We start from the raw sequence: 26,920 nt of genomic DNA, 5'->3' as shown, positions 1-26,920 counted from the left end.
TGGAAGTATCAAAGCAGCAAAAGCAAAGGAATTTGGCTAGCTTAGGCTGTTCAAAATGGATTCACTGCATTTCAAGTTTAGGTGCAGCCAGGGTGGGCACTAGGACTCAAAAGCTTAGGAGGGCTCTGGGTCTGCTAATTTTAGGCATTGCCAAGGAGATTTCTTTTGATGACCAAATGCAATGGAGAACCCGAATTGCAGACTTGTAGGTGATAAGCGATTCATTTAAGCTACAAAACAATTAAACTTCTGAAATGTTTAATCTGCACCAACCACAGTAACTAGGATGTATTATGCATGTCTGTATGGAGACAGATACTGGACGTTCTGTCACGTCCAAAAACATCCAGTAAAGCAATGAAAATGAGCTTATATGTGTCTTTTGGTCCTTTTTCCAGTGTAACAGTGCTGCAGGCAGTGAGCTATTTCTTAAGGTCCTGCACCTGTTTCACTTCAGAACTTTGAGATGATACTTCTGCTTCCATTTTCTCTAAAGCCGGGGTTACACTGGCTTTCTGTACTGACTTGGTTCTTGTGCTGCTCGTCTCCACAGCCCGGAAGTCCAAAAAGTTGGGGAAATTGAAAGGGATGCACGAGGAGCAGCCACAGCAGCGGCAGCAGCCACCACCCCAGAGCCCCGAGGAAGGGACGACGTACATCGCGCCCTTGAACGAGCCCTCTGTAAACACAGCACTTGTCCCCCACATGTCTGCTATCTCACCAGCACTTACTCCCTCTCCCGTTAAGATCCTTGAAAACATTGAACCAGAGATCGTGTATGCAGGATACGACAGTTCGAAGCCAGACACAGCAGAGTACCTGCTTTCCACCTTAAACCGCCTGGCCGGCAAGCAGATGATACAGGTGGTGAAGTGGGCAAAGATACTTCCAGGTGAGACCACGAGATATTTGGTGACATCTCTCTTCACTGTTTCTTCTAGCTTAATGAACTATTTGCTTGACAAATTGCATCTTTCATCTGTGGGCTGTGTTGAAAACCCTCACAGGGGGCTGTGAGGTAAACATCTGAGAGAAGATTGTTGGGTTTTTTTATTTATGTAATGTTTGTTTCATATGTTTGTGATCAATATTTAAAAAGCTTTCATTTTGAATAATAGCCTCCTAAGAAGAAAACATGTTTTGTCACTGGAATGAAAAATTACGGGTTTTGTTTTTTCAGAAGTATATTTTGTGGGAGTGCTGCTCTTGTTCATTAATACTAGAAAAATAATGAGCAATGTATTCAGTGCTGGTTTCACCAGCGCTTCTAAAGCGCAATGTAGTTTATGGGTATTTTCTGGTTTGATCTCTAGGATTTAGAAACTTGCCTCTCGAGGACCAAATTACTTTAATTCAGTATTCATGGATGTGTCTGTCATCGTTTGCCTTGAGTTGGAGATCGTACAAACATACAAACAGCCAGTTCCTCTATTTTGCTCCAGACCTGATCTTTGATGAGTAAGTATTCCTTAATGGTCCTTTTCAGTACAGCCTGGAAGGATTACTCTGTCTTTATTTGGTTTTCAGGCATACCTGCAGTCTAAGAAAATTTCAGCTAATTCCAGCTTAAAAAGTAGCTTTAATTTTTTTTTTTTCAGTGACTCAGTTTTCCATTGGTGAAGCTTTGATACTGCCATCCGCTTCTCCTTATGTATGTAGATGTGTTCTTAAACTAGGACCATCCTGCTGGCTTGAAATATGACTGATACACAATCAAGATTTATAGAAAAAAAACATTTTTTGGTATCTACTGGAGCTTGGAAAAATATCTAACTTCTAGGAAATGTGAATGTTTAAATTGCCAGTTTTTTTCAGAGCAGTCATATAATGGTGCTTTTGTTAACAATATACAGCTGTTCAATGTGTTTTCTTGACAGTCTTAATTACCCTTCTTTGCAACTATGAAAGAAGCCAAAATGTTTTTTCAGTAATGAAACATAACTTCTTTTATGATACATTCAGACAAAAAGAAGGATCAACCAAGGAACCATTCCTTCTGAGTATGTGTGTTCCTTCATATTTTAAGTTTGTGGTTTAGTGCTTGGCTTTTGATGAGTATAATTTAATTTCTGTTCCATTCGCCTAGTGTTTATTCCAAGACAGTAAAGTCAAAATTTAAGTGAACACACAGGCAAACTGGGGTCACATCATGTGCTTATCCCAGAAGGTGTTGTTTTGGTTTTTTTTTCCTAGAGGTAAAAATGAGACATAATCAGTAGGACATGGGTGCTCTTGAAGGAAAAAAAAAAGAGGAAAAGAATGAACAAAAAGTAACTTGCCGCTCAATCTCCCGAAGCGTTCTGAAATGTTTTTCTTAGACAAGATGCTTTGTCGCTGTCCATCTTAATAGCCTTTCTTGGATTTAGGAATTCCTAAATAATTAGTGTCTTTGAGATTGGTCCCAAAGCAGTGAGCAATATCAAAGGAGGATCATTTGGTTTGGGTTGTGGGGGTTTTGGGGGGTTTTTGGTTTTGGTTTTTTTTTTAGGGGAGGAACTGGTGATTCACTGCATGTGGTTGAAAATGTAGCGTCAGCCATTTTCCTTGTTGAAAGCACCTCCACTGTGGCTTGTACATTAGAGAACCATCACAGAAAAAGCATCTGTAGCTAAAGCTAAGTGAAAATGTGAACTTTGACGAGTTTAGTTCTCCTGGGGAAAAGTAGACTAAAAGTTCAGACACAGAAGCAGCTTTTTCTCATCTGAAGAAAGTTAGTGTGGGGGGTCAAAATTTATTGGACAGGGAAGTCAATCCTGCTTGCAAATAAAAGTGCATGTGCATTGCTAGCACTCTTGATACTGCAGGTAGAAGTAGCTTCCAGCAGTTGAGATCAATTGTGAGTTTTATGCTGCAAGCCTTGAAGGTAGGCACCTGCAGAACTATACTGAGGTTGAGGTTGGGATCCATCCAGTCAGGAAAAGGAGTGTGATGTCATGGAGTGCAAAACAAAAACATCCAAACCCATATATCTATGTAAGATAGGGGTCTGGTCTTCTACATATTTAACAATGTACTCATTGCAGAGCTACCAAAGGTAGCAGAAGGCAGGTGTTTCTAAAGAGAAGAAAATGAATTACCAGGAGCTGTGTTGAGCTGTGAGATGTGGGACAGGGCCTTTCGAAGAAGCTAATCGGGGCAAGAAATTTCCTTGGAGGTAAAAGGGTGGCAGTTTGGTGCTTACTCCAGAATGGTAATGAACACATCTCTGGAACGAGAGGGTTTTTCTCACTTCGCTCATGTTTCATATTCTATGGGAATTGTGGGAGACATTAGTTCAAGTTTCTCATGTTGCTGCTCAGGGTAGTAGTTGTGAGACTGCATTTGGAGTCCTGAGTTTTGGGCTCCCTGGCACAGGATAGTTGTTGAGAAACTGCAGAGAGCCCTGTGGAGGGTTGGCCAAGGTGGTCGGGGGCTGGCTGGGACAGCGAGGGAGCTGGGCTTGTGCAACCAGGAGAAGACCGTGCTGGGTGCAGTGGGGATTTAATTGCAGCCTTCAGCTTCCTGATGAGTTGTTGTAGAAAAGATGGAGTCAGACTCTTTATGGAGGTGCCCAGAGGAAGGATGAGAGCCTGTGATCACAAGTCTGGGACAACAAACTGCCTCCTGGACAGCAGGAGAAGAAATTTCATAATGAGATGGTGAAATAGCAGAGCAGGTACCCAGAGAGACCCTGGAGTCTTTGTCTTTGAAGATGTCCAAGCCTTGACTGGGCAAAGCCCCGAGCACCCTGCTCCAACTTTGACACTAGCCCTGCTGCAAGCAGGGGGTTGGACTTGAGACCTACAGAGGTCCCTCCCAAACTAAATAATTTTGTGATTCCAAGTTCAAGAGATGCAGTGCTTTTCTGAATTTTGACATAAGGTCAGAGGTGAATTACTGGAATTGCACAAGTCAGCCAATACAGTTCAGCATAGAAAGCATTCAGATAAGCACAAAACATAATATATATTCCTGCTTGTGAAAATACACTGCTTTGAAGCTTTGCTCTGTAATTGCTGAAGGCTGGTCTTACCTTTACTTTTTGAGTACCATGAACTTGGAAATGTCGTTTGTAGTTATAAACACGGGCCTTTGTTTCTGTGCCGCGAGGTTTATCAGACCTCCCTAAGGTTCACTTGGTGCAACTTTTTGAGTTGTTCTGCCCTTAGCATTTTGGGACATGTATTAGTTGATGCAGGATGAAAGGGAGATGCTTTAAAATTACTTTTCCTTTTACTGTCTTGAGAGAGTTATGTTCTTATTATCACCTGGCCAAGATTTTCTTGGTATTTCTTCATATTTTGTCTGGAGAGGTCATTTCCCGTCTCTATGCAAGAAGTAATTAGGAAGGTCCCTGGCCAGTAGCATGCACTTGGTGCCCCAGAGGGTTCAGCATTTTCTTCAATGAACAGTTAAAAAAGAGTGAAAGTAGAGGTTGGCATTAGCAGAATTATGTCGCTTTGTTTGACGTTAAATGAATTTTCCATTTACTCTTAACTACTGTGAATAAAAGGAAGTCGTAACAGTTCTGGAAGGCCATGATATATGATCTTGTTTTCTTTCTTATTCTGAAGGCCTGTAAACAAGGCAAGTAACAAATGAGGATCTGTGTTGTTAATAGCTGTTAAATGTACCTTTGATTGTATAAATACAGTGCAAAATGCCTCCCTACTAATAAGTGGTTTGATTTCCTGTTAGGCTTATGGAAGGCTGGAAATATTTGTCCGCCTTCATTTAGTCATGTTACATATCCAATTAAGCGTACTGTTTGTCTTTATGGATCGTGCGTATATTCCATTGCTTTAATTGGGCTTAAGTAAATGTGAAGATGTGAACTGAGGGATAAGAAAATGGCCGCTCACCCTGTTACAGAAATACCTAAAAACAGCCTGAAAAGAGGCATAAAATAGACCAATGTATTTTATGGGGAGTGTGTAAGTTACGGGGGGGGGGGGGGCTAATCCATTTCTTTTGTAGCATTGTAGTTGTAATCAAAACTAATATTATATATATATATAGCTTTAGTTTTAATCCACAGTAAATCTTTAAAAGACTGTAGTATATGTGACACCACATAATTCCTATTGCAGGTAAATACTCTTAAAGGGTGACTGTTGCATATGTAATAATACTCAAAAGATGTTGCAATAATGGTCTTAAGGCTGCACGCTCAAATCTGAGAAGTTAACAAAATTCCAAAATTAAGGTCGTCTGTGAAATCATAGTTTGAGCCCTTTGGGTACGTGCTTTGAAGACTGTATCCATAACCAAACCTTTAAGTTATCCTGTAATATTTTTCCCGTGTGACTCCTTCCTTTTTGTATTGATGAGGTTGGATGAGTTGTAGGGATAATACAGGATTATGTAGTGGGAGACTGTTGGATTTTTGCTTCATTTGTTGCCAGCGAGGAAGCCCTACCTTGAATGGATCTAGGGATTTGGGAGAACAGAGAGATATTAATGGGGAAGATTTTCTTAAGACACCGCAAAAGATATCCCTGATTCAAGACCTAAGCTCTGAGATGTTTCAGGTTCCTACTGCAAAGTAACAGAAATCCCACAGAAAAAAATGGCTGTTGTTTATTTAACTCGAGAGAGGGAGAAAATTTCTCTTTAAGACTTAACCAAAGACTTCAGCTGAAATTTTCTAATCTAATTCAACCCGAGGCAGGCATATGCATGGACAATTTAAGTCCAGAGCATTAAATGGGTAAAATTATACACAATTGAAAGCAGGAAACTGAGTGGTGCTGCTTGGAACGGGTGCAAGAACAAAGCAAGGGATGTAGCAAAATACAGTGTTTTTTAACGCTAGCTTATTTTCAGGGATTCTGTCTGAAGCTATGCAAAATGTACTGTTTGCTACAGGGAACAGCCTAAAACGTGTTTTTTAAGATGTGGTCTTGGTAGGTAAGGAAGTTGGTTTCAAATTCCTTTGGTCTCTCCCTTACTGGATGAATTCATCATTGAACTAATAGCTAAAATGTCTCTTCCTCTGGCTGTGTCCTTTTGAAGGAAAAGTCCCCAACGTTTTTGAAAAGAGACAGCCTGACAGTTTAGGTCCTAGAAGAAATCTGATGATCTGAATCTTTCAATAGTAGGAGTTTATGTGTTTGCAGTGCAGAAGTCAGATGCCTAAATCCCAGAGGAATGCAAGGGATGCTCCTTCTTGCTTACGTTTCTGTGACAGGCTTGGGCAGTTGCTGTCCCGCTGGCTAGTGGTGGCAACTTCCCAGGTATCTGCTTCCACCCATACATTAAGTCAGGGCATTGGCTGGCAACCTTTCAGAGGCTCAGGAAGGGATAAAAAGCATTTATGAGTGCAGCACTGCCAACAGAAACCCAGCAGGAGCCAAGACGTGGTGTGGCAGGGATCCTTGCTCCCCCAACATGGGAAACCAGCAGGAGCAGTGGGACATGGGCTGCCTTCGGGGCCACAGCTTGTGCTCCCAGCACGTATCCCCCTTGCAGCTGGAGGCCAGAAACTGCATCCCTCATGGCAACCTGCCCTGTTTATCCATCCCGTCCCCTAAGGAAGAGGGATGGTGGCTTTTCATCTCTCCATAGGGCAAAAACCCAGCTGATGGCATTGCTGACAAATATCAAAAATCAAGCCGTGCATCCTCTTTGGTATGCATTGGTTTCTGCTGGCGTAAAGAAACCAGAGGACCAGCCCGATGCTGGAGTTCCCCTGCAGGTCTCCATTTTTCTTTTGATTGTAGGTTTTAACACAGTCTCTTTGTGGACTTCTAAGTCCTTGGGGACTTTTGAAGAAGAGACTCAAATTCCAAAATTATTCACAATTATAGGAAATTAACCCAAATTATCTTATTTACCATTCCAGCCTTACCTAGCTGTCAAATAGCAATGATGTGGGATACTGAAAGAGTTCAGTAATGCTGAGACACCGTGTTGAGACACTTTAGTATATTAAAGTACAGCATCAATATTTCAACAGTATTTTCCAAATGCACCAAATGACTAATGTGCTATGTGTTTTCTTGCTCCTTTGATTTTTCTTGGTTTGTCATCTGCAGCATAAAGAATAAATCACAGGTGCATAAGTGTGCAGGTTCTGAATTTCCTGGCCGTTGTACTTTCTTCTAACTGTCGTTGGGTTTTTACAGAGATTTTTACCCTAGTAAAGGGCTTGAAGGTTTGCCTGATAAAAACAGCACTAGGCATTGCACGAGGTACCCAAAATTATTGAAGTGAACTTGAAAAACCGAGTCTAAAATCTGGGGCTGGTTTTCACACACATTTGGATCAGTGATGTCTTTTTCCCATCTCTGAAATTACTGTATTGCATCATATGCAGCTCAATCCTTACAGTGAAAAGGTTTCTGTAGAGGCTGCAGTTTATTGACTATTATGTACAAAACATTAAGAGCAGAATATACTGATTGATGTATTGGTGCTTTTGACTGGTAAGGTGAAGTTTCAGGCTGTGGATTGTGAACTAAGATGTGGCTGTCCTTTCATTATTGCCATTTCGGGCAATTGTGACACTACTGGCCACTTTTCTAGTTTGTACTGCAGTATGGATGGCTTTTTCATTATAAAATTCAATCATCTACTCCAGATATTCATGAATAACCCAATAATACTATGTATGTAATGTAGTTTAACAAACTAACAAAGATTACTACAAATTAATATAAATCCTTCATTTAAGTGCAAGATCTAACTTTCAGTTAAATAAAAATGTGGTATTTCGAGGATCTTTCATGCTCTGCCTTTGGTAATTGCCCCAAGTGTGAAGTTTTAAAAGCAGACAGAGATTTATATTAACAATAGAGGAAAAAGAGAATACATTTTTCAAACGAGAAAGTTGATGTAGAGCAAATGAGGTAGAGAGAGGTGGAAGAACAGCTTCAGTACATGGGGATTTCTGTGAAGTTTCTGTGCTAATGTTGTCATGGGATGTGAATGGGCAAAGGATTTTGTAACATTGAGGAAAGTCGTAAAATTAAGAATTAAGATGTAGCTCGGCTGAATAGCTAAGATTTTATTTAAAATCTGCATTTATTAATTATGTATATTTTATTAGTAAATAGCATGTTCATTGTCTTTTCATTATGTTCCTAATATCCTCTCGTAATATACTTGTGGAAGCTGGGACCATTAGGATGTAGAGTTGCGTAATGCAGTGCAAGGATGCAGCTGCCTCTCTGTGCCCTTTTGGTGCTCAAGCCTGCATGAGGCCTATAAGTCTTCCTGGTATTCTGATTTCCATGGTAACAGCAGGAAGATAAACATAACAAAGTAAGCTCAATATTCAAGATCAGCAGATTTTTTTTTAACCTTGTGTACCTTGGGGAGGGATGATTACTTAAACCCCACCTGGAGTACTGTGTTCAGTACTCTGGGGCCCCCAACATAAGAAGGACATGGACCTGTTGGAGTGAGTCCGGAGGAGTGCCACGAAGACGATCAGAGGGCTGGAGCACCTCTCCTATGAAGACAAGGCTGAGAGAGTTGGGGTTGTTCAGCCTGGAGAGGAGAAGGCTCCGGGGAGACCTTATAGCAGCCTTCCAGTACCTAAAGGGGGCCTACAAGAAAGCCGGAGAGGGACTTTTTACAAGGGCATGTAGTGATAGAACAAGGGGTAATGGTTTTAAACTGAAAGAGGGTAGATTTAGAGTAGATATTAGGAAGAAGTTCTTCACTGTGAGGGCAGTGAGGCACTGGAACAGGTTGCCCAGAGAGGTTGTGGCTGCCCCATCCCTGGAAGTGTTCAAGGCCAGCCTGGATGGGGCTTTGAGCAACCTGGTCCAGTGGAAGGTGTCCCTGCCTGTGGCAGGGGGGTTGGAACTAGATGATCTTTAAGGCCCCTTCCAACCCAAACCATTCTATGATTCTATGATCGTCTTTGAGTGGTGATAAAGCCAATAAGTAACTTCTTCTATTGTTTAAAAGTTTACTTTTCCCCATTTATATTTTGCAGGATGATGTCTGTTAACCCTTTTGGTTTCTTTTGCAATCTGTTAATCCTGTAGTGTCTAAATTTAGGTACATTTTTGTAATCTCTTTCATCTGGCAGTCTCCAAATCCCTCATCTTTAATTAGTATTGCCGCAATGATTGTTGATAAGAGTTGTCAATGTTCGTTCTTCACTAATAAATTGTGTTTGTGATCACTGATCTTATTAAAAGGTCGGCAAGCACTCCTTGATATTCCTCCCTCTGTGGTTTTTGCTTGCATATATTATTTTGAAGCGTACTGCATTCATACAGTCTAAACTGCCAGTGCAGTGAGAAGTGGATATCTTTATCAGTAAATTTTTTTATATAAGTTGTTACTGTTGTTTACTTTTTCATAAAGTGCAACTCAGTTCCCATCCAGAGAAGTATGTGAAAGGATTTTGTTACATACCCACCCCAAAATAGTGCAGACACAGAAGGAAGTTTTGAAGAACTACTGTCATACCTGTACATAATAGATGTAATATGCTTCAGCTAGATTTTCCAAGTCTTATTTTGCTTTTTCTTTGTAAACAGGTCAATGGTTGGGCAAAGCAATATATTCAACTCCTTTGCATAAATTTCTAAAGGCTCTGCCTTTTAATGCCTTTATTTCTAAACACTTCTTAAATTTCTAGGGTGTTTTATTTAAAACTGTGAAACTGTAAAGGAAAACAGGACATAAAGTAGTTCTAAGGAGATCCGTAAGAACGTGAAAACTGTCAGAAGAAAGGTCCATCTAGTACAGCTTCTCATCCTTTAAACTGGCCAGTTGCAAAGAAAGCATAAGATCAGGACAAGGGTAAAATGATACTTCTTCATTTGCCCGTTCCAGCAGTCAGTGATTTAGGTACTTTCTGCATGGGAGATTGCATTCGGACAATTGTGCTTAAAAACCCTTCTGTATCTTTCTTCTGTGAATTTGCCTAATACCTTTTTGAATACATTTGTAATCTTGACATCTAAAATGTTCTGTGGCAGTCGCTTCTGCAATTTAATTATGCATATTTGTTTGTTGGAGATGTTTCTAAAGCAGGTAGTCGATAATTTAATGGAGTGCCACTTCATTCTTGTGTTTGTAGTAATAGTGGATATATTCCTTTTCATCCTGTGTATGCCATTTATCACTTATAGATCTCCGTCAAGTCCCATCGTTTCTTCTATGAGCTGAAGAATCAGCTAGTCAATTTAATCTCCCCTTGTATTTCAGTTGTTTACTACCCCAGCCATCCTCCTCTCCTCCCGTAGTGCTTGCTAGCTTGTTGTATTAATTTTGGGAGGAGACCAGACTGACACGCTGTGTTCAGAGCTCAGTGGATGTATGCAGTAGCAAAATTATGATTTCTGTCTTGCTCTTGACTCTTCTTCTCTTACCCTTTGCTTTTTTTGACCATTAGTAAACACTGAGCAAGCATTTTCAAAAGACAGAATCCCCAGAAACCGGTTCCAAGTTACACTTAGGTCCCTTTATTGTGTGATGTTTGTTAATTTAGAGCCAGTTATTTTGTATGTATGGGTGGAAGATGATTATAATGTCTTGCAATTAGTGATTTTCACCTTCTATTTTGTCAGCCAGCCACACAGTTTTGTGAGATTTTTCAGCAGTTTTTCACAGGCAGCTCTTGATTTCATCGTCTGGAGTCATCAGCAAGCTCTGCCACTTCCGTAGGTCTGATTTTTTTTCAGATGATGTATGAGTACAGTTTTCAGCCCAGGCCCCAGTGCAGAGCTCTGTGAGACTTCCCTAGTAACCTCCATTACTTGTGAGAGATGTCCATTTATTATTACCCTTGGTCTCCTATTTTTAAGCTGCTAATAATCCATGAAGAGCACTCCTCCTTATCCCTAAGCTCTCTTTAAGAGCTTTCAGGAGATCATTCTAACAGCTTTAAAATCTAACTTGGCCATGATTGCACCCCCGCATACCTCCTGATGCAAAGTGCAGTGTGCAGGAGGTCCTAGCCCAGTAATTACCCATGCTGGCACGCTGACAGACAGTATTGCAGCCCATACCCAAGCTGCATGCCCCAGTTTCCTTTGTGTGGAAACCAGGGCAGAGGAGAGGAGGAGGAGGAGGAGGAGGAGGAGAGGGTTGGTGTTTGCTTAGGTCTCACCCCATATGGCTGTGGGATGCAGCTAGACCCGGCATGTGCAAAGCATTTCCGTCGTACAGACATTGCCTGTATCAACCAGAACATCCTTGTGCTATCGTCAGAGAGCTCTTACAGATTTGTGAGACGTGACGTCTCTTTGCCAAAGCTGCACTTTCTTCCCTTATAGCATATTTATTTATCTATTAATGTTCCTCTTTCAATCACTTTGCTAGATACAGAAACGAGACTTACTAGCCTCTGGTGTCTTGAGTGCTCCCTCCCCACTCCCAGACCCATTTTAAGAAATCAGTCACATTTGTCACCTTCCACGCCTTTTATAAGGGCAATTTAAGCAATAAGCTGCACAGCATAGTTAGTAGTTCGGCAATTCCATATTTGAGTTACTTTACAGCTCATGGATGGATGCCATCTGGTCTTGGTGATTTATTACTATTCATTTTACTGTATTTTTTTTTCTTTCTAAACCCTCTTCTACTCACACTTTAATCTGAAACTAGTTCTCACACTTGCTTACTGAGAAGGGAGACTCTGGTGCAGAGCCTTCCTGGACTCCTTTACGGAGAGCACTGATGCAAAGATTTTATTTAACTTTTCTGGTATGGCCTGATCTTTCTCAAACACTTCTTTTTCATCTTGATCATCTGTTGGCCCAGTGGATGTTCTGGCAGGTTTCCAGCTTGTGATGTGTTTGAAAGGGTTTGACTGTTAGTTTTTATGACTTTAGCATGAAGACTTGCCCAGTGATTTTACATTTAACTTGGCATAATTATGCTCCCTTAGTACGGTCTCAGCATGACTTTGGGACACCACAAGCCTTTTGGGAGGGTCTCTTCACTTCTTTCAAGGTCCTTGGCAGGAAGGGCTACGATAGAGAAGAGGTTTGTTCCTTTCAAGTGTCTGTCTGAACGTGGTGCTGCTTTAATCTTTCTGCACATCAATGAGCTGTTTGGTGGCATCTCCAAATGCCTTTCACATGCATAGTACTTCCTTTCACTGCTTCTCCTACAGAGTTAAATATTAATCTTCCCTATTAAAAGAAAAATTAGGAAGTAGTTTCTCTAAACTGGTATGAGAGGAAGAATGCCTCGGTCGACTTCCAGAAAATGCCAGGCTTTGCATGACAGCATGAGCAAAGTCTTGATTTCTGAGGCATTGTTGGCACAAGAGGAGAATTGCTGCTGCATGTGGAATATAGCAGTAGTTTTGCTGATGAGCCACTGCAAGTGACAATGAGCCCTGGCATAATGGATATATAAAATGATATCTAATGGGCACCTTTTCTAGCTGGTGCTACCTTTCTCTGTTGAACTTTAAAAGAGTATTTATTGTCGTGTGTACATTATCATCACTAATTATTGAATATGGTACTGAAAAAGCATTTTGGTAAAGGCATAATTATGTATTTTCTCATTTAAACTGTGATTTGTCTCTTTTGGAATGCAAATGCACACCAAAAGAGAGTATTTGGTATCAGCATTCTGCTAACTGCATGATTAACTGTTAATTCCAGCAGATATTTGGGGTTTTTTTGCTATTGATGTGCTTGGGATTTTAGGGTTACATAACTGGGTGATTATTAAGTTGGATTTTAGCACAAGTTCTCTGTTACCGATTGGGAGCTGAAACTCTCCTTGGCAATCATTATCCATGAGCTGTTGCCAGGTCCTTTGTTGATAGGCATATAACAGGAGGACACTTAGCTGAAACTTCAAAGCAGCTCTAAATTTCTTAGTATCAATTACCTGGGATTGTATTCTCTAGGATCACCAGGAGGACTTTCTTGGGAGAAAACTGTTTTTCAGAATTGACTCCTTTCAGTTCAGTGTAAAAATTGCCACGTTTGTTGTATGCCTGGGTGGGTAAAGCCCACAAAATACCATCTATGTCTGTAGATCTGTTTTAATGTGAAATGACCTTCCTTGTCTGATTATCAGTGTTCAGCATTGGTGGACCTCAGTCCAACCCCTGTTTTGTCCTCGGTTCGGCAGCTTCTTCTGCCAAGGTCATTGCTGTAGTGCCAGTGCTCCCAGCTACGCACCCCTCAGTCTGCAGCATCCCAGTCACCTGGAGAGAAGCTTGTGGTATTAAATGTTTTACTTTGGCAACGGTGGGATCACACGTTCTTGTGGCAGGGTTGGTGGGGGGAGGTAATTTCTGAAGTAATTCTCTTTCAGCAACTTCTAGAGCAGAAATCTTTTTTGCATGCTGTGCTTCCTTGCAGGGAGCAGCTTTCTCCTGTTGCATGTCAGATTCCTGCAGGAACACAGCAGCAGGAGGCTGCTGCAGGACGATCTCACCATAAAACCTCCTTATTTTCAAAGTAGAAGGTAGTGCCAAGGCCTTGCTGCTGTGTCAGATTAATAGGGCACAGAGTTTTTTTCTCCCCACCTTCTAGGTAGAGCGAAGAAATGCTGGCTGGCGGTAGTGGCTAAAGTCAGGTAGGACAGGTCAGAGAGATTTGCAGGCAGCAGGAGGAGCTGAGGTGACATTTGGTGGCAGGTCTTGCACCTTTGCTTTAAGACACAAGTGCTGGCACCTGCCTGCCCCTGTATGAAGGAGCATGTACATGGGCAATAGCTGCATCAGGCGGTTCAGTGGTATCAGCCAAAATGGCCTGGGAATGTAGGAGTATGCTGAAAACGCAGACTGTCGCTGGGGGCTGAGGCAATGACACTTTGGGTTTGGTTTGGTTTGGTTTTTTCCCTGAGCCTGGTACGAGGACAGTGTTTTCCAGCAGCACGATAGAGCAGGCAGCCAGGGGCTGCGATGTTGTAACCTGGCTGAGATCCACCATCGCTTGTGTAGCAGGGTGGCAGGCACCATTGCTTGTGTAGCAGGCAGCAGGGTGGTCATCTGAGGCTGTCGCCTTTATGCTACCTCTAGGCTAACACTTCCCTGGATAAACCACCTAATTCCCAGGCTATGTTTATCCATGGCAGTTTAACCAACTGCAGGGTAATAGTCGAATTCTCTCTCCCTTACTGCTTAGGGAGAGCATCTGCTGCCTTATCAGTAGGAGGAGGAGGTCGCTCATGGTGCCAAAGATGGGGCATTTATTTCTGTTGGCTTACTGACAAGTTAAAGGAAAAATGGGCATGACCCAAATTTCTCTCCAGTAGAAACTGATGACAAAACTGCCATTAATTTCAACAGGATTGAGTACCTGCATTTGCCATTGATGCAAGGTAACAGGTATTTTTTTCCTTCCTGGAAGGAGATGGCTCTAAAGCTTTAAGAGTTGAAGGCAGTGTGTTGAAGGGAGTATGTTTTTGTCTCTCTCTGCTGTGGCTTGCAAAATGAGCAGATTAGAAAGTGCTGAATAAGAAATAAGTGCTGAATGAAAAGTGGTAATTGAATTTTGCCTGAATTCTGCATGTATTTTGGCTTGGGTTTTGATCAGTGCAATAACTTAATGATGGTGCTCCAGTACTGCTGACTCCGGTTGCGTTTATAATGGCTTCAAGATGGGAAACAGGTGTCTCTGTACAGTCCATTGAGCAGAATGATGCGCAGTGTTTCCCCATGCCGCCACACACAAAGCAGTGCAGTGATTGCCCCTTTGCACAGAAGAATAGGTTCAGTTTTGTGCTAGGTAGTGGCGTTCTGTTCCCACCGTTCTTCATGATGGAGCTGTTGAAGTTGAATACTCCCTCAAGAAAGAGTAAATTGTTGTTACAATAATATGTTTATTCTTTTCTTTCCCCAAGAACCTCAAAACTTCTTCCAGACAAGTGAACCCCTCCTAAGGCAGGTAGGATAATTCAGGCAAAGGGCTTTTCTCATTAGGTGGTTTGAGCAGCTGAACAAGGGACTCTGTGATCCCATGTCCCTGGTCTTTTTCCCCCTTTAACCACAGCTTGCCTGCCTTGCCCCAAAGGCGTCTGGTGGTGTTTCACTCCTCTCACCGCCAAGTTCAAACTGACCCCTTCTGGCATGGTTGAAACCATACCTTGCTTTCTGAGGCTTCCAAACTGGTCTTGACCTTCAGGCCTTTGGCAGGTTTTCCTGTTGGGTTGTGTTTGGTTGGTTGGTTTGGTTTTGTCACAGTGTAATGTGTTTTCTGAATTTCCCTGAAATCATTTTAAATGATGGACAGGCTTCAAATGGATACAGATTTTAGTCTAGCCAAGGAAAGGCTCTTGATTATAAAACTGGAAACAGCTCTTATATGGGAAGAAAACATAAAATCAGGAAACACAAAGAATATCTTTGACATCAGACTTTTGCTACAAGTGTTGCTTGGTCTTTTCCTAAGTCTTTTCTGAGCTGCAGAGGCCAAGGGACTAAGTCAGCTGCATGTTTGTTCCTCTGAGGTGCTGTGAAAGGGGATGCCTTTGCCCAGTTTTTCTTGAGATTATCAGCAAGCCACCTGAGTACTGATGAAACTTCAAAACACCCACCACAGCTTTCCCTTTCTTTGCTTCCCTGTCTAATTTAGGAAGATGGCTTGTGCTGCAGCTTTGAATAGTATCCATGAGAAAGTAAATAAAGCATGGTATCAGATTTGGTTCGGGGCTGAGTTTTGCTTGTGAGTGAATATTCCTTGATGCGTGGGTTCCTCTTTTTGGTTACAGTCAGTTGAGTTGCAGTTTCCATCCTCAACAAGGAGATTTACGATACTAGACTTGATGATTACTTCATAAATTGTAAGTTATTAATAACAGGTTGTTTCTGTACAGTGTGCCTGTAGTTTCACAATTTTTGATGTCACTGTTTGGTTTCTGTGGAGGTCACATAAGGGTATTAATGAGATATATGTCAGGTTTGGTATTTAGGATGCCTAGGCTTAAACAGTTTCCTTAAACCATCCCTCCTCCCCCGGTGTGACTGCTCAAAACCTACGTCTCTGTTATAGTTGGGTGGCTCATCCCTTGGTGATTTGGGGCATCAGTCCTGTTTTGGCCGGATGCTCAAGCCATTTGCCTTGTCGCTTGCCCCTGCGTAAAAGGACAGCTACTTCCATGGAGCAGGGGAATAGGAGGAGCTGGGTTGGTTTGCCGCTTTCTCATCTGTGTATTCAGCTGTCGGTGCATAGGCGCTGAGGTTGAAAGAGGCTGAGGTATTGGGCTGGTACCTTAGAGCTGGTCTCCATACAGCCTGCCCATGGAAGGAAGATGGGAGATCTAGAGTCAATTTGGGAATAAGGGTGGCAGAGATGAGAGAGGCGAGGACATAGAGATTGCGTGGGGTTAGGGGGGAGATGCCAGATCAAGCGGGGAGAAAGAGAAGACAACCTCAGAAGTACCAGGGAGTCTCTCAACTAGGAACACATTTGCTGTGGTTCATTGAGAGAAACCCAACAGCAGGAGCAAAAACCCCTCTTCCCACCGAGGTGGTTGAGGTGCCTTGGAGGGCTTCACCGGCAGAGGTACCCTCCTCCTCTTCCTCCCAGGGGAAAGGAGGGAAAAGCAGCAGCGGTTCAGTTCTGGTGGGGATGTGGTGATCAACTCGGTGACCAGGCAACACAAGGTACCCCTGGCCAAAGCGGCTCTACAGGAGCAGATAGAAATTGGGCAGAGCAGTAGCTGGGGGAACGGGCTGGTTGCGGCCGCTCTGCCTGCCCACAGTGCTGTGGCTGCGGGAAAGGTCAGGCAGAATGTGAGCCGGGCATTAAATTAAGCCTGTAAGGAGACACTCGGGGAACTTAAGATGGATTAACTTAAGGTGTAAAGTTTAAAGCATATTATTATGAAGGAGGATTAAGCTAAACTGAGCTAATGACACCACTTTTGAATGCGTATCCACGCAGCGGATTCAGAGCTTTGGCTCCACGCCTTTTATTACTTAAATGTACTTACCTTCTTAAATGTCCCCATAAAGATACATGCCCTTATATTCCAGATCTTCACATTCTCCATTTTCCATGTTGAGAAGTTTATATGCTCTGTCAGAGGTAGAACTGGTTTTAGTTGCTTGGTTTTTGCTCCCCCCACACACACCCTTCCCTTTAAGAAAAAAAAAAAAAAAAAAGGCAGGGTGGAAGGCAACATAGAAGTTTGTCTTAATTTGTCCCCATGGTGGTAATGGCATTTTTGTTGACTTGATGGTATTTATTCTTAGATGAGACACTTGGTAAGGGAGAAGTAACTTTGTTCATGTTATGTTGACATGCCCTAATTTCTGTGTGCCTTATCTCTTTAAATATATGAGCCATTTCTATTGCTTTATTTTGTTGTTACTCTCATGGTATTAGGATGTCTGCGATGTCAGCATCTGAATTTTCCAAAAGCTCTGTGCCCTCTTATTTTACACTGTGTGGGTTAAAAATCAAATGCAAAGTTGAATACTGTAAACTCCCACAAAATGTGTATCTTACATTAAACAGTCATGAATTAACTAACACAATTCGTAGTTAGTAATAATTTGTAAATAAGTAATAAATCAACTGAATTGATTTTTCAGGAGGGAAACTGATTTGAAATTAGAGGTTTTGCTGTATGTTAAATAAACTACTGAGTAACTAGTTCTGTGTATAATTTTATCTCACTGCAAACAATGCCATCAGGTTTTCCTTGAGGGTAACTAGAGATCAATATTTTTAAGTAGATAAAAGACAAAATATTTAAAAGACAGACCAAAAAAAAAAGCCCAATCAAAAAACCCTGACTTTTACTACAATTCTTCTATTTAGGCAATCATATAAAAGCAAAACAAATGCAAAGAAAAACGTAAGAGAGAAAAAGTAAAATGTCACAAAAAGTGCAATGCAATATTAAAAAAAAAAAAAAAGATTTTGAGTCAGGATACTTTTGGGTTATCTGTCACAGAGAGTGTTTTGCCACACTGTTTAGCGAAAGCATAAGAAACCTGAGACAAAACCTCAAAATGTTTCGGTTTATTTGCTGTGCGGCTTGTGGTATCAGATGAAAGGTCTGGCGCTTCTCCTGTCTGTGGAGGTCAAACACAGGCAGGGGTGGTGGCAGCTGCTTTATGTTCTGAGGCTGGAGAAACTAACTTTGGTGTCCTGCAAAAGTAATAATGGATGTAATAGACCGTTCTTATTTTGAATCCTGCTAGTCTTTAGCAGTCTGAGATATACCTTAAAACGTATTTTTTTAAAATACAAATGTGTCTTATTAATCATTTGCCTTTCAACTTCAGTACGTATCCTTCTGAGCCTCCTGGGAGAGTTCAGTTGGGAACCACCATTATCTGTGTCCTAGACCTGGCTTTGGTAATTTTGGGAAGAGGGAGGGCAGCAAGAGCAGCAGGAGGGAGATCAGTCTCTGGGGTCTTTCTCCCCAGCTGTCTCTGGGTCAGCTCAGAGGTGCCTGCAGCCGTTTGGTCTCTGGGCAGTAACAACCCGTCAGGCAGGAGGACCTCAGCCTGCTTCAGGGCGACGTCCACGAAGGGGGGTAGGCTGAGTCATGCAGTGGCCAAACGTGAAGGAGCCCCCATCCCTGGCGCACTCGAGTCATCCATGCTAAGGGCACATCCAAACAGCAGGAGAGATCCAGGTGCTGCTGTGCTGGGCTGGCCACAAGCCTTGGACGGTGGCCACCGTTCTCAGGCAGACCCAGGGTTGGAGCGGGACCCCAGGCACAGCAGCTTCAGAAATGCCCGTTTGTGTGCATCTGACATCTGTTAATTCTGCAAATCCTTTCCTGTTTCACCCGATCCCAGTTACTCAGGGTCGCTCTGTGTGCGTTCATAGCACACGACCGGTGTTGAGTGTGCAAGTGGCGTCTCTAAGTCCTCTGCAGCACACGACAGGGCTTGGGCGCTTGTGCCTGCATGCATCCAGCAGTGGAGGCTGCTCTTCTCAAACAGAGGGCCAAGTCATATTTCAGTCACCATCCAAAGCCTTCAAAGACTATTTTCTTCTATTCGTTTTCTTCCCTGCAGTCCACGATGCATAATAAAACTAAATAAACACAGCATTACTACTACTATTAAATTAAAAAAAAAAAAAAGCTGGAAGTTCTTAGTCTCAAGAAGAGGGTGGAGTGAGGGAAAAGTGCAGAGCCCATATAACAATGGGGAGTCCACTTTATTAGTATTAAGGAGGAAAATAAAATCTGTTCTGGCAGTAGTGAAATAAAACACCAGGAAGATTACGTCAGTCTTTGTTTGCACACAGTATGATTCTTCTCTTTCACCAGCCAATTTGTATATTTGAAAAGGCAGTTGCTTGCTTAAAATAATTAGCTGAACTTCATCCAATTCCCCAATTATGTGAAAAAATGTTTGAAGACATATAGACAATTGTTGTTGAGCAATTAAAAAAAAAAAAAAAAACAGTAGTGGTCACTGAACAATTACAGCGCCTTGTCTAAATACCCACATATATATCATAGTTTCAAAATGAGACAGGCAATTCTCAGTGAGTCTTTGCTGTAGCTGTTGTGGTTTGGGATAGCAGCTTTAGAAGTATAGCAAAATCCTAACTAATTCTGCCTGAAACATGTGCAGGATAGGTTAGCCTGGGGTTGCCTCAGAGAAGAGAGATAGGGTCTGAAGCTAAGTGTATCAAAGTATATTTGAAGAAAAAGAGAAGTAAACTGGATACAAGTCATGTATCCTTATTATTTTACAATTTAACAGGCAAAAATCTGTATTAATGAATGAGATCGTATTATTATATACTCCTTTATCCCAGACTATCTTAGATTATTATTTTAGGAAAAAACATACAAGATTTTTTAATAATTCAGTGTTTGAATAAGAGACCATTGCAACAATTTGACTAAGAATTCCCTGTAGGAGATCCAGCATAGTATATTAACAAGAACTTCAGTGACTGGGATATCATTTCTCCTTGTTGTTCCTACACTTTCATCCTTGGAGCTAGACCTGTTGCATTTTCAGGAAAAGTAGTAATCGGAGATTTTGAAAGGGAGGTTACTTGGGAAGGATCTGTAAGTGCTGCTGGCTGAGGCAGCGGTCATCCCAATCGTTTCTTAACTTCAGATTCCTCAGTAGACGTCAAGGCAGTAATGAGAAGTCATGCATTTTATTTTATTTTTGTTAAACCATTTCCCCATTTTCCAGACCTGTCAGCCGTATTTTTACAGGACTGTGTTGTTCAAGAAGAGAAGAGTCAAGATGTCTGCTGGCACAGTGGAAATCCCTGATCCCAGGGCCCTGCTGGCTTGTGGACCCGACTGTGCGCGGTGGGCAGCGGAGCTCTTTGCCATGGGTTTTCCTGTTGTCCGTGGCTGCTGGCAGCCTTGGAGGCTGCTGGGCTGGGGCCGGGGCTGACAGCCCTGAGTGGTGCGGGCTGCAGGTGTGAGGCTGTCAGTCCTCCTTGGCCATCCTTTCCCCCAGCTTTATCTCTGCACCAGACAATTCTGAAACCCGTTTCCACCCGTAGGTCAACTGATGGGGGGGATATATCATTTAAAACACACGTGCAATGGGTGTAGGTTCCCCTGTTGCGCTGGTTCTGACCCCTTCAGCAGGCTTATTTCTGTCAGCCAGGGCAGAGCTGAACAAAAGCTGACAATTCAAACACATTTTAAAACATTTTTGCCAGTTCATTAACATCATCCGTGTATAAAACTCAAACTACATTTGTTTCTGTTCCTTTTGGGGGGGTGGATGTTAATGCTGCCTGTGGTCTGCCAGGTAGCGAAGTGGACTCAGCCATCCATTGCAGATGGTGTAGGAGTTGAGCAAGGCGATGCCCAAAGCTCACAGGCAGTGGGTTTTTCTGCCAGCCTGGGAGGACGGGGACCAGGCAGCCCTCCGGGGTTGGCAGGACTCCAGCTTCGTCTCTGCAGTCCCCAGCTCCCTTACCTAACCTGAACTTTGCAGCTGCGGTGTGTCTTACTGAACTCTGCGCAACCAGTGCTTGGTTTCCAGGTCGCACTGTGCTTTCCTCATGCGTGGGCTGCCCCGTGCACGTTGCGCTTTCCCGTATTTATCCTCTGGATTTTGTTTCTTTCTCTTTGCAGGGAACGGATGCGCCAGTCTGCTATGTTTGAACTGTGCCAGGGGATGCACCAGATCAGTTTGCAGTTTGTTCGCTTGCAGCTTAGCTTTGAGGAGTACACTATAATGAAAGTTTTGCTGCTGTTAAGCACAGGTAAGTTAGCTTCATGATTACATGGGAATGCTTGAAAATATTCCAATTCGCAAAGAGGTGCAGTGATTTTAATTGATGTGACAATACAGCTAAACCGTTTCCAGCAGGGCCGCAGGAATAAGCCTGGTTTTATGTCTTAGGGTTTATCTGCGGATCTCACTCTCCATTAGCACGGGAAATGTCTTTGCAGTTTGAATGTGTCGTGCATTGGAAGGACTGGAGTGGCCGGGCAAGGGGCTTTGGCCCCCCTCTCTGTACGGGAACCGCTCAAGTCGGCCAGGCATGCCAAGAAAGCGCAACAGGTGTGGGGACTGGGGAGAAATCCCCACTCAACACTCAAAGCCACTAGTTTGGGTGACTTAACGTCACCTTCAAGATCAAAAGATGTACATTGCCTGTACCGCAAAATGGGTAGTTTTCCGATGCCAAGTGAATTGAGAATGGTAAGCCCTTTTACAGGGCTCTGAAAGTTTAATAAATGACAGTGCATCCTTTATTTTTCTCTCGAGTGTCATGCTTTGAGTTTTCTTAAGATACAAAATTACATCTTGGTGTTTGTTACAGTACTGTATAGCAATTAGCAGATCTCTTGATCTTATCTTACTGAAAATACTGAAAAACTCCCGTCCCAGTACAATTGTATAAATACACAGGCAGTTTGTACATTACTTTTCCTTCAGTCTTGATGAAAAGGCCAATTACCTGTAAACAAACCTTCTTCTGTATAATCATGCTCCTTTTTGTGGGGTCCACTCAGTGACATCATGATGAGATAATGCATCAGCTTGATTGGTGGGCGTTCGTGATGTCACTTCAGTGAACTCACCGGGCAAGAATTCCCCCAGCAGAAGGAGGCTGGATGTGGGGGCAACGCGTGGGGTGAGGAGGAGCAGGAGATCAAAGGGGCCGCTGCGCTTATTCTGGCTTGCACTTGCAAGCTGTCGGCAGCAGGACGCGTGCCCGAGGTGGCCGGGGCCGGGGGCTGCCCGGGCTCGTGCTGCACAGACAGTCTCCCCATTCAGGGGCGAGCGGAGCCCAGTGCACCCTTTGAGATCCTGCTGCTTCTCCCATCACCCATCTTCTGCCCCAGCAAGCTGAGAGAAGAAATGAACGGCAAGCGACAGGCGTTAGTTGTGCAGCACTGGAAGGCGCTTATCGCCGAAACTAAAGGACTCCAGAGCGGGCTGATGCAGCAAGAGATTTAGACACCCAGGAGCCTCCCGAGTCCCCAGCCGTGGTGTGGGCACGTTGGCTGCAGGCAGAGTTAGGTGCCTACGAAGGGATTTGCAGCATCCAGCAAAGCCGAGTGGCAACCCCTTCAGGAGAGGTGGTGGGACAGGCACTTTCTCCCTGTCTGCGGTGCCTTTCGCTCAGACCTCGCCCGTTCCACCCAGCTGGTGGCTCTGTCTTTAAAGTACTTGCCTTTGAAGGAGGATGTGAAGCTGCAGTTCCCGTCCCTGCTGGAAGGGATTTGGATCCGCTAACAGAAACCTCCTGGGGCTGTAAGTTTTTTGGGCTCAGCTGTCTACCTCCCTCCCTCCCTCCCTCCTCTTGAAGCCATTCCAGCTCCCTGGGACCGGGAGAGATGACACTGACTGGGGAGCACTTTGTGTCCCAGCCCACGAGGTTTGACCTCCAGGTCCCGCTCCACCAAGAGTTTGAGGAAATGGTCTGCTGGTGAAACTGGACTGTGGGGAGCTGATATGCTCCAGTGTAGCCCTGGGAGGTAAATGGGCTTTTTTGAAGGTTGTCACTCGCGGTCTTTCCAGAAGCAGCTAGCAGTGCTGTGGATGTGCTCCAGGGGGTCTAGCTCCCAAAATGTTCTTGAGAGAGTGTCTGGATAGGAGATCTGGCTCTGCTACTTTTTAATCGGCTCTGAAGGGGGAGAATCTTTAGAAAAAGAGCCTAAAGGCATGCTAAAAAGGTAGCAAAATTTCTTTAAGCCAGGTATTTATTATTCTACCCTCTTGAGAGTGTTAACTAATGACTTGAATTATTGCTAGAATCTGGTAGGCGAGATCAGCCTGGCCAATTAACTTTAGCTAGCTGGGTCCCTTTGAAACACACACCACGGTCACTAGAAAACGTACTAAAAATAGTTTTGGGAGAATCAGGATATTTATGTTAGAGAGGAGAGTGAAATGGAAATGAAGACAGTGATAAAACCCAGACAGTGTCATGCGAAGGGCAGCAAAGCTGGTTTGGAATGATTGCACCTTGATACAACCTTATGACAGAAAACACCAGGTTTGTTTTCATTTAAAATTTTTTATTGAATCGTGTGATGAGCAGAGTACAAGTTATTCTGAAACTTTCATAATGACCACATCAAGGAAGTTTCACTCCATTTACATGTGGAAGAAACCACACATTACAACTCAATTGTTTTCTTGCTTTCCACAGACCATGGATTTTGGGAGCTTGCCAAAAGCATTGCTGCATTTAATAAGTAAAATCAGAAACACTGGGCAAACCTCCAGAATTTCATGTTTTGCTTGAGTTCTCTTTATTTGTGGTCGGTCTTTCTTTCTTAATAATCTGGCTGGGGTGATGGTATAATAATTTTCAGACAGGACAGTAAAATACATAGTAGTAGACAAAGGAAGAGTGGCTCTAACAGTCTTTAAGCAGCATGTAGGAATACAGGCCTGTAAACATTAAAGGAACTGTAAAGCCCATGCATTTTGTGCAAGGGCCACAGTGTGTTCTGATGGCTTTACTCATCTTGATTGGTGTCTCTATATTCATTCAGCTTGAACTGAATTTGTACATCTGTTCCAGACAGTTTATTCTATCTGTCAGCTGACAGAGAGATTTGGCATCTAGAATTTAAAAATTAAATATTATGTGTATATAATACAAATATATAATATTTACCAAGTGGTAGGCAGGATGGTGCGTTACCTCCTAGGCTTTTTCCAAAGATTCCTCCTTGTGCCCCCTTCCAACACTTGATGGTGGCAGGTCTCTGCTGCTCATGTGGTGGTAGAGCTCCTCCTTGTTTCCCATTGCTAAATTGCTCTGGTAGATACTGGTGATAGAAGATACTGGTACTTAAAGCTTCTCCTCTGGAGCCATTTGGGCGGTTGTTACATGCTTGTGACATGATTGCAGTGGGATAGAATGCAGTTCACAGGATTTCAAAGAGATGGAAACAGATGAACAAGACAATTTCTGTCAGGATGTTAAGTCAGGGTAAGCTAAATTGGAAGATCACCTGTTTTTTTTCTTTCCTTTTTTAGTAAGTAACTTCCCATTTAGCTTTCTCTGACATAGCTTTCTGGCTTGCTTAGAAAATAAACTCACTCCTGTACAGTGTAGTATTTTTTTTTTTTCTTGTGTGGACTAGCATTAGGGAGATGCAGAGTAGAAAAATATTTGGTGGTTAAGCAGTATTCAATCAATCCAGGTATTAAAACACCAGAACATTTTGTGTAACGTTGTTAATAACCTCTTCAGGGTTTTCCTAGAGATCTGATCCTATAAGCCATTCCTGTTTGGGGCAGAACCTGCTGGAGTGCAATGGTATTTGCAGTCTGGAAAGAAACAGTGTATTTGATTTTCTAATTAGCCCTGCTGGTATCAGTCACAGTAAAAAGTATCAGAAGACCTTACTTTTAGTCCATTTGTGAAATGATCCCTCTGGCAGATGGGAACTGGGGTAGGACACTAGAAATGCTTGCAACTGTATGTCGTGGTCAAACACTGGGTCAGGATGCCTGTTTGGAAAAGAGTCTTCTGTTTCATGCAGAATAATGGCTCTGTTTCTTCTAGGTGTTACACAGATGCTTACTAACATTCAAAGAAATTTTAGATGTTACTTGATGGCATAAAAACGTGTTACTTGGTCTAGCATTTCTGCACATAACAGCTGTAATTCTGTAGCTTCCCCTCCTCTGTCAAGTGTGGGGAATCAGTCAAGAATGATAAATCACGTCTTCAACTTCTAAAAAAATATCCTTGATCCATCTGCCTTCTTTTTGTGTGTGTGTGTGTGGTTGGGTTGTGTTAAAAACAGTTTCCGCATGAGGTTAGCATATGTTGTATTTCTGAGATGTTGTCTTGTCCTTTGCTACAGCTTGGGCAATCACAGATCTGGAGAGAATGCTTGAATCACTTGAAAATCTGTATGATGTTCTTGATTCCTTACCAATGTCTGTAAAATTATGGACTTTGCTTAAAGGTTTAATTCTTTCTTCCATTAACTAGTGTAACTTTTTAAGTATGCACATCAAAAGAATAAGCAATACAGTTAATATTAATATAAGACTGTCTTTTCAATGACAGTTCCCAAGGATGGTCTCAAAAGCCAAGCTGCATTTGAAGAAATGAGGGCAAATTACATTAAAGAACTAAAGAAGATGGTAACTAAATGTCCAAGTAACTCTGGGCAAAGCTGGCAGAGATTCTACCAACTGACTAAACTTCTTGACTCCATGCATGATGTAAGTATAACTCCTCAGGGAGTGCAGACAAGTTAAGCAAAAATCTCTCCATTAAGGTAAACCAGTAGTCTTTAACTGTGTTAACTAAAGGGAGAAAAAAAAAAAAGAAATTCTTCTTAAAGGAACATCTGAGAGAAGTTGTTAGATGAATTCAAGAACAACTGCCAAGTAAAATAAGAAAATATAAGTCATTAAGGGCTGGGTCCTGCTGCCTTCTCCTATGTTAAATGGTAGTGTGTTCCTCCAGTGATTCACTTAAGGTCAGTAGAACTATTAGTGGGGTCAGAGGCTCTTCAGCAGGCAAAGTGATGTTAGCTGTGACCCTAAGTTAGACACAGTGCGAGTGCACCATGCAGAGTATCCCGTGAGTTGCTTCTCAAGGAAAGATGCCGGATTACTGTGTCGCCCATCTAACATGCCTGATGTGCTAATAAATTTTGAATTAATTTGGTGATCTTTTACAGCTGGGATTGTAATAATGATGACTTTAAAAGACATATTAAGACCTTGGAGCCATCTTGGGTATTTGAAGCTTTATTTGAGCTTTTCAAGTATAAGATTCACTGTATTGTTAGGTTATTTCTACCGCCCTGTCTCATTCCAGTGCGAGGTGTTTGTTTTACATGCGTCAGGTATGAGATGTGATCAATGACATGGGAAACTAGAAGTTTAGTCCCAAAACACCCAGGCTGTTGGTGCCTCAGCCCAGAGTGACTCTGAAGGGTTGTGGTAGGTGCCTAGCGCACGAGACCAGCTCGCGGTGTCAGAATGGGTACCCGTAACATTGAGCTGCTAAGTTGGGAGCAACCCGGTTCTAGCCGGTAAAATGGTAAGTGCAGAGATTTACCTCGCCAGATGCTTTGAGCAGCAGCGGGGGTGTATCTCCGCACTGTCCGTAACGGAGCCTGGAGTCCCACAGCGGAAGCCAGTGACCCAGCTGTAATGGTCATCTCAAGCTGAGGGGTTTTCCCCAGTGTCCCCTGAGAGTGCGCTGGGCAGCAGCCCCTTGCCTGGGGCCAGCAGGGCTGGCACCCGTGCTCTCTGGAGCTGTGCAGCAAGTGACGGGAGACTCGTAGGGCCAGCGAGAGCGACCTTCAGTCGTGTTTGGGGACAGGAGGGGAGGGGTCCCGTGAGCAGAGGCTGAAGCCCAGCAGCATGCGCTGATCACCTCCCAGTAAAAACTGGTAAACTACAGCAAAGGAGATAACTGTCCTACTCCATCCTGGGTGGGCATGGATGGGTGGGCAACTCTGCTGCATGAAGAACCTACAGAACTTGCTTTCGGAGCCTGCATATAAATGTACTTCTTTGTACTCAACTTAAATTTCATTTTTGTAGAGACAGTACAGTACAATGCACTTCAGGTCAAATCTGTATAAGAGCCTGAGGTCT

The 26,920-nt window shown here is 42.9% G+C and overlaps 1 protein-coding gene across 3 annotated transcripts in view; it reads left to right on the top strand.

The window, feature by feature from the left end:
• Positions 1 to 26,920, top strand: part of NR3C2 (nuclear receptor subfamily 3 group C member 2) — a 218,266-nt gene that overhangs the window by 178,553 nt on the left and 12,793 nt on the right. For all 3 annotated transcript variants that reach the window (XM_052772105.1, XM_052772113.1, XM_052772096.1), the window contains 4 exons: positions 554 to 892; positions 1,314 to 1,458; positions 20,953 to 21,083; positions 25,371 to 25,528. In XM_052772105.1, the coding sequence (XP_052628065.1) occupies positions 554 to 892; positions 1,314 to 1,458; positions 20,953 to 21,083; positions 25,371 to 25,528 (773 nt within the window). The remainder of the gene's footprint in view (positions 1 to 553; positions 893 to 1,313; positions 1,459 to 20,952; positions 21,084 to 25,370; positions 25,529 to 26,920) is intronic.

The sequence above is a fragment of the Harpia harpyja genome, chromosome 2 (assembly GCF_026419915.1).
Source record: "Harpia harpyja isolate bHarHar1 chromosome 2, bHarHar1 primary haplotype, whole genome shotgun sequence".
Taxonomy (NCBI): Eukaryota; Metazoa; Chordata; class Aves; order Accipitriformes; family Accipitridae; genus Harpia; species Harpia harpyja.
This window is presented reverse-complemented; position numbering and strand designations above follow the sequence as displayed.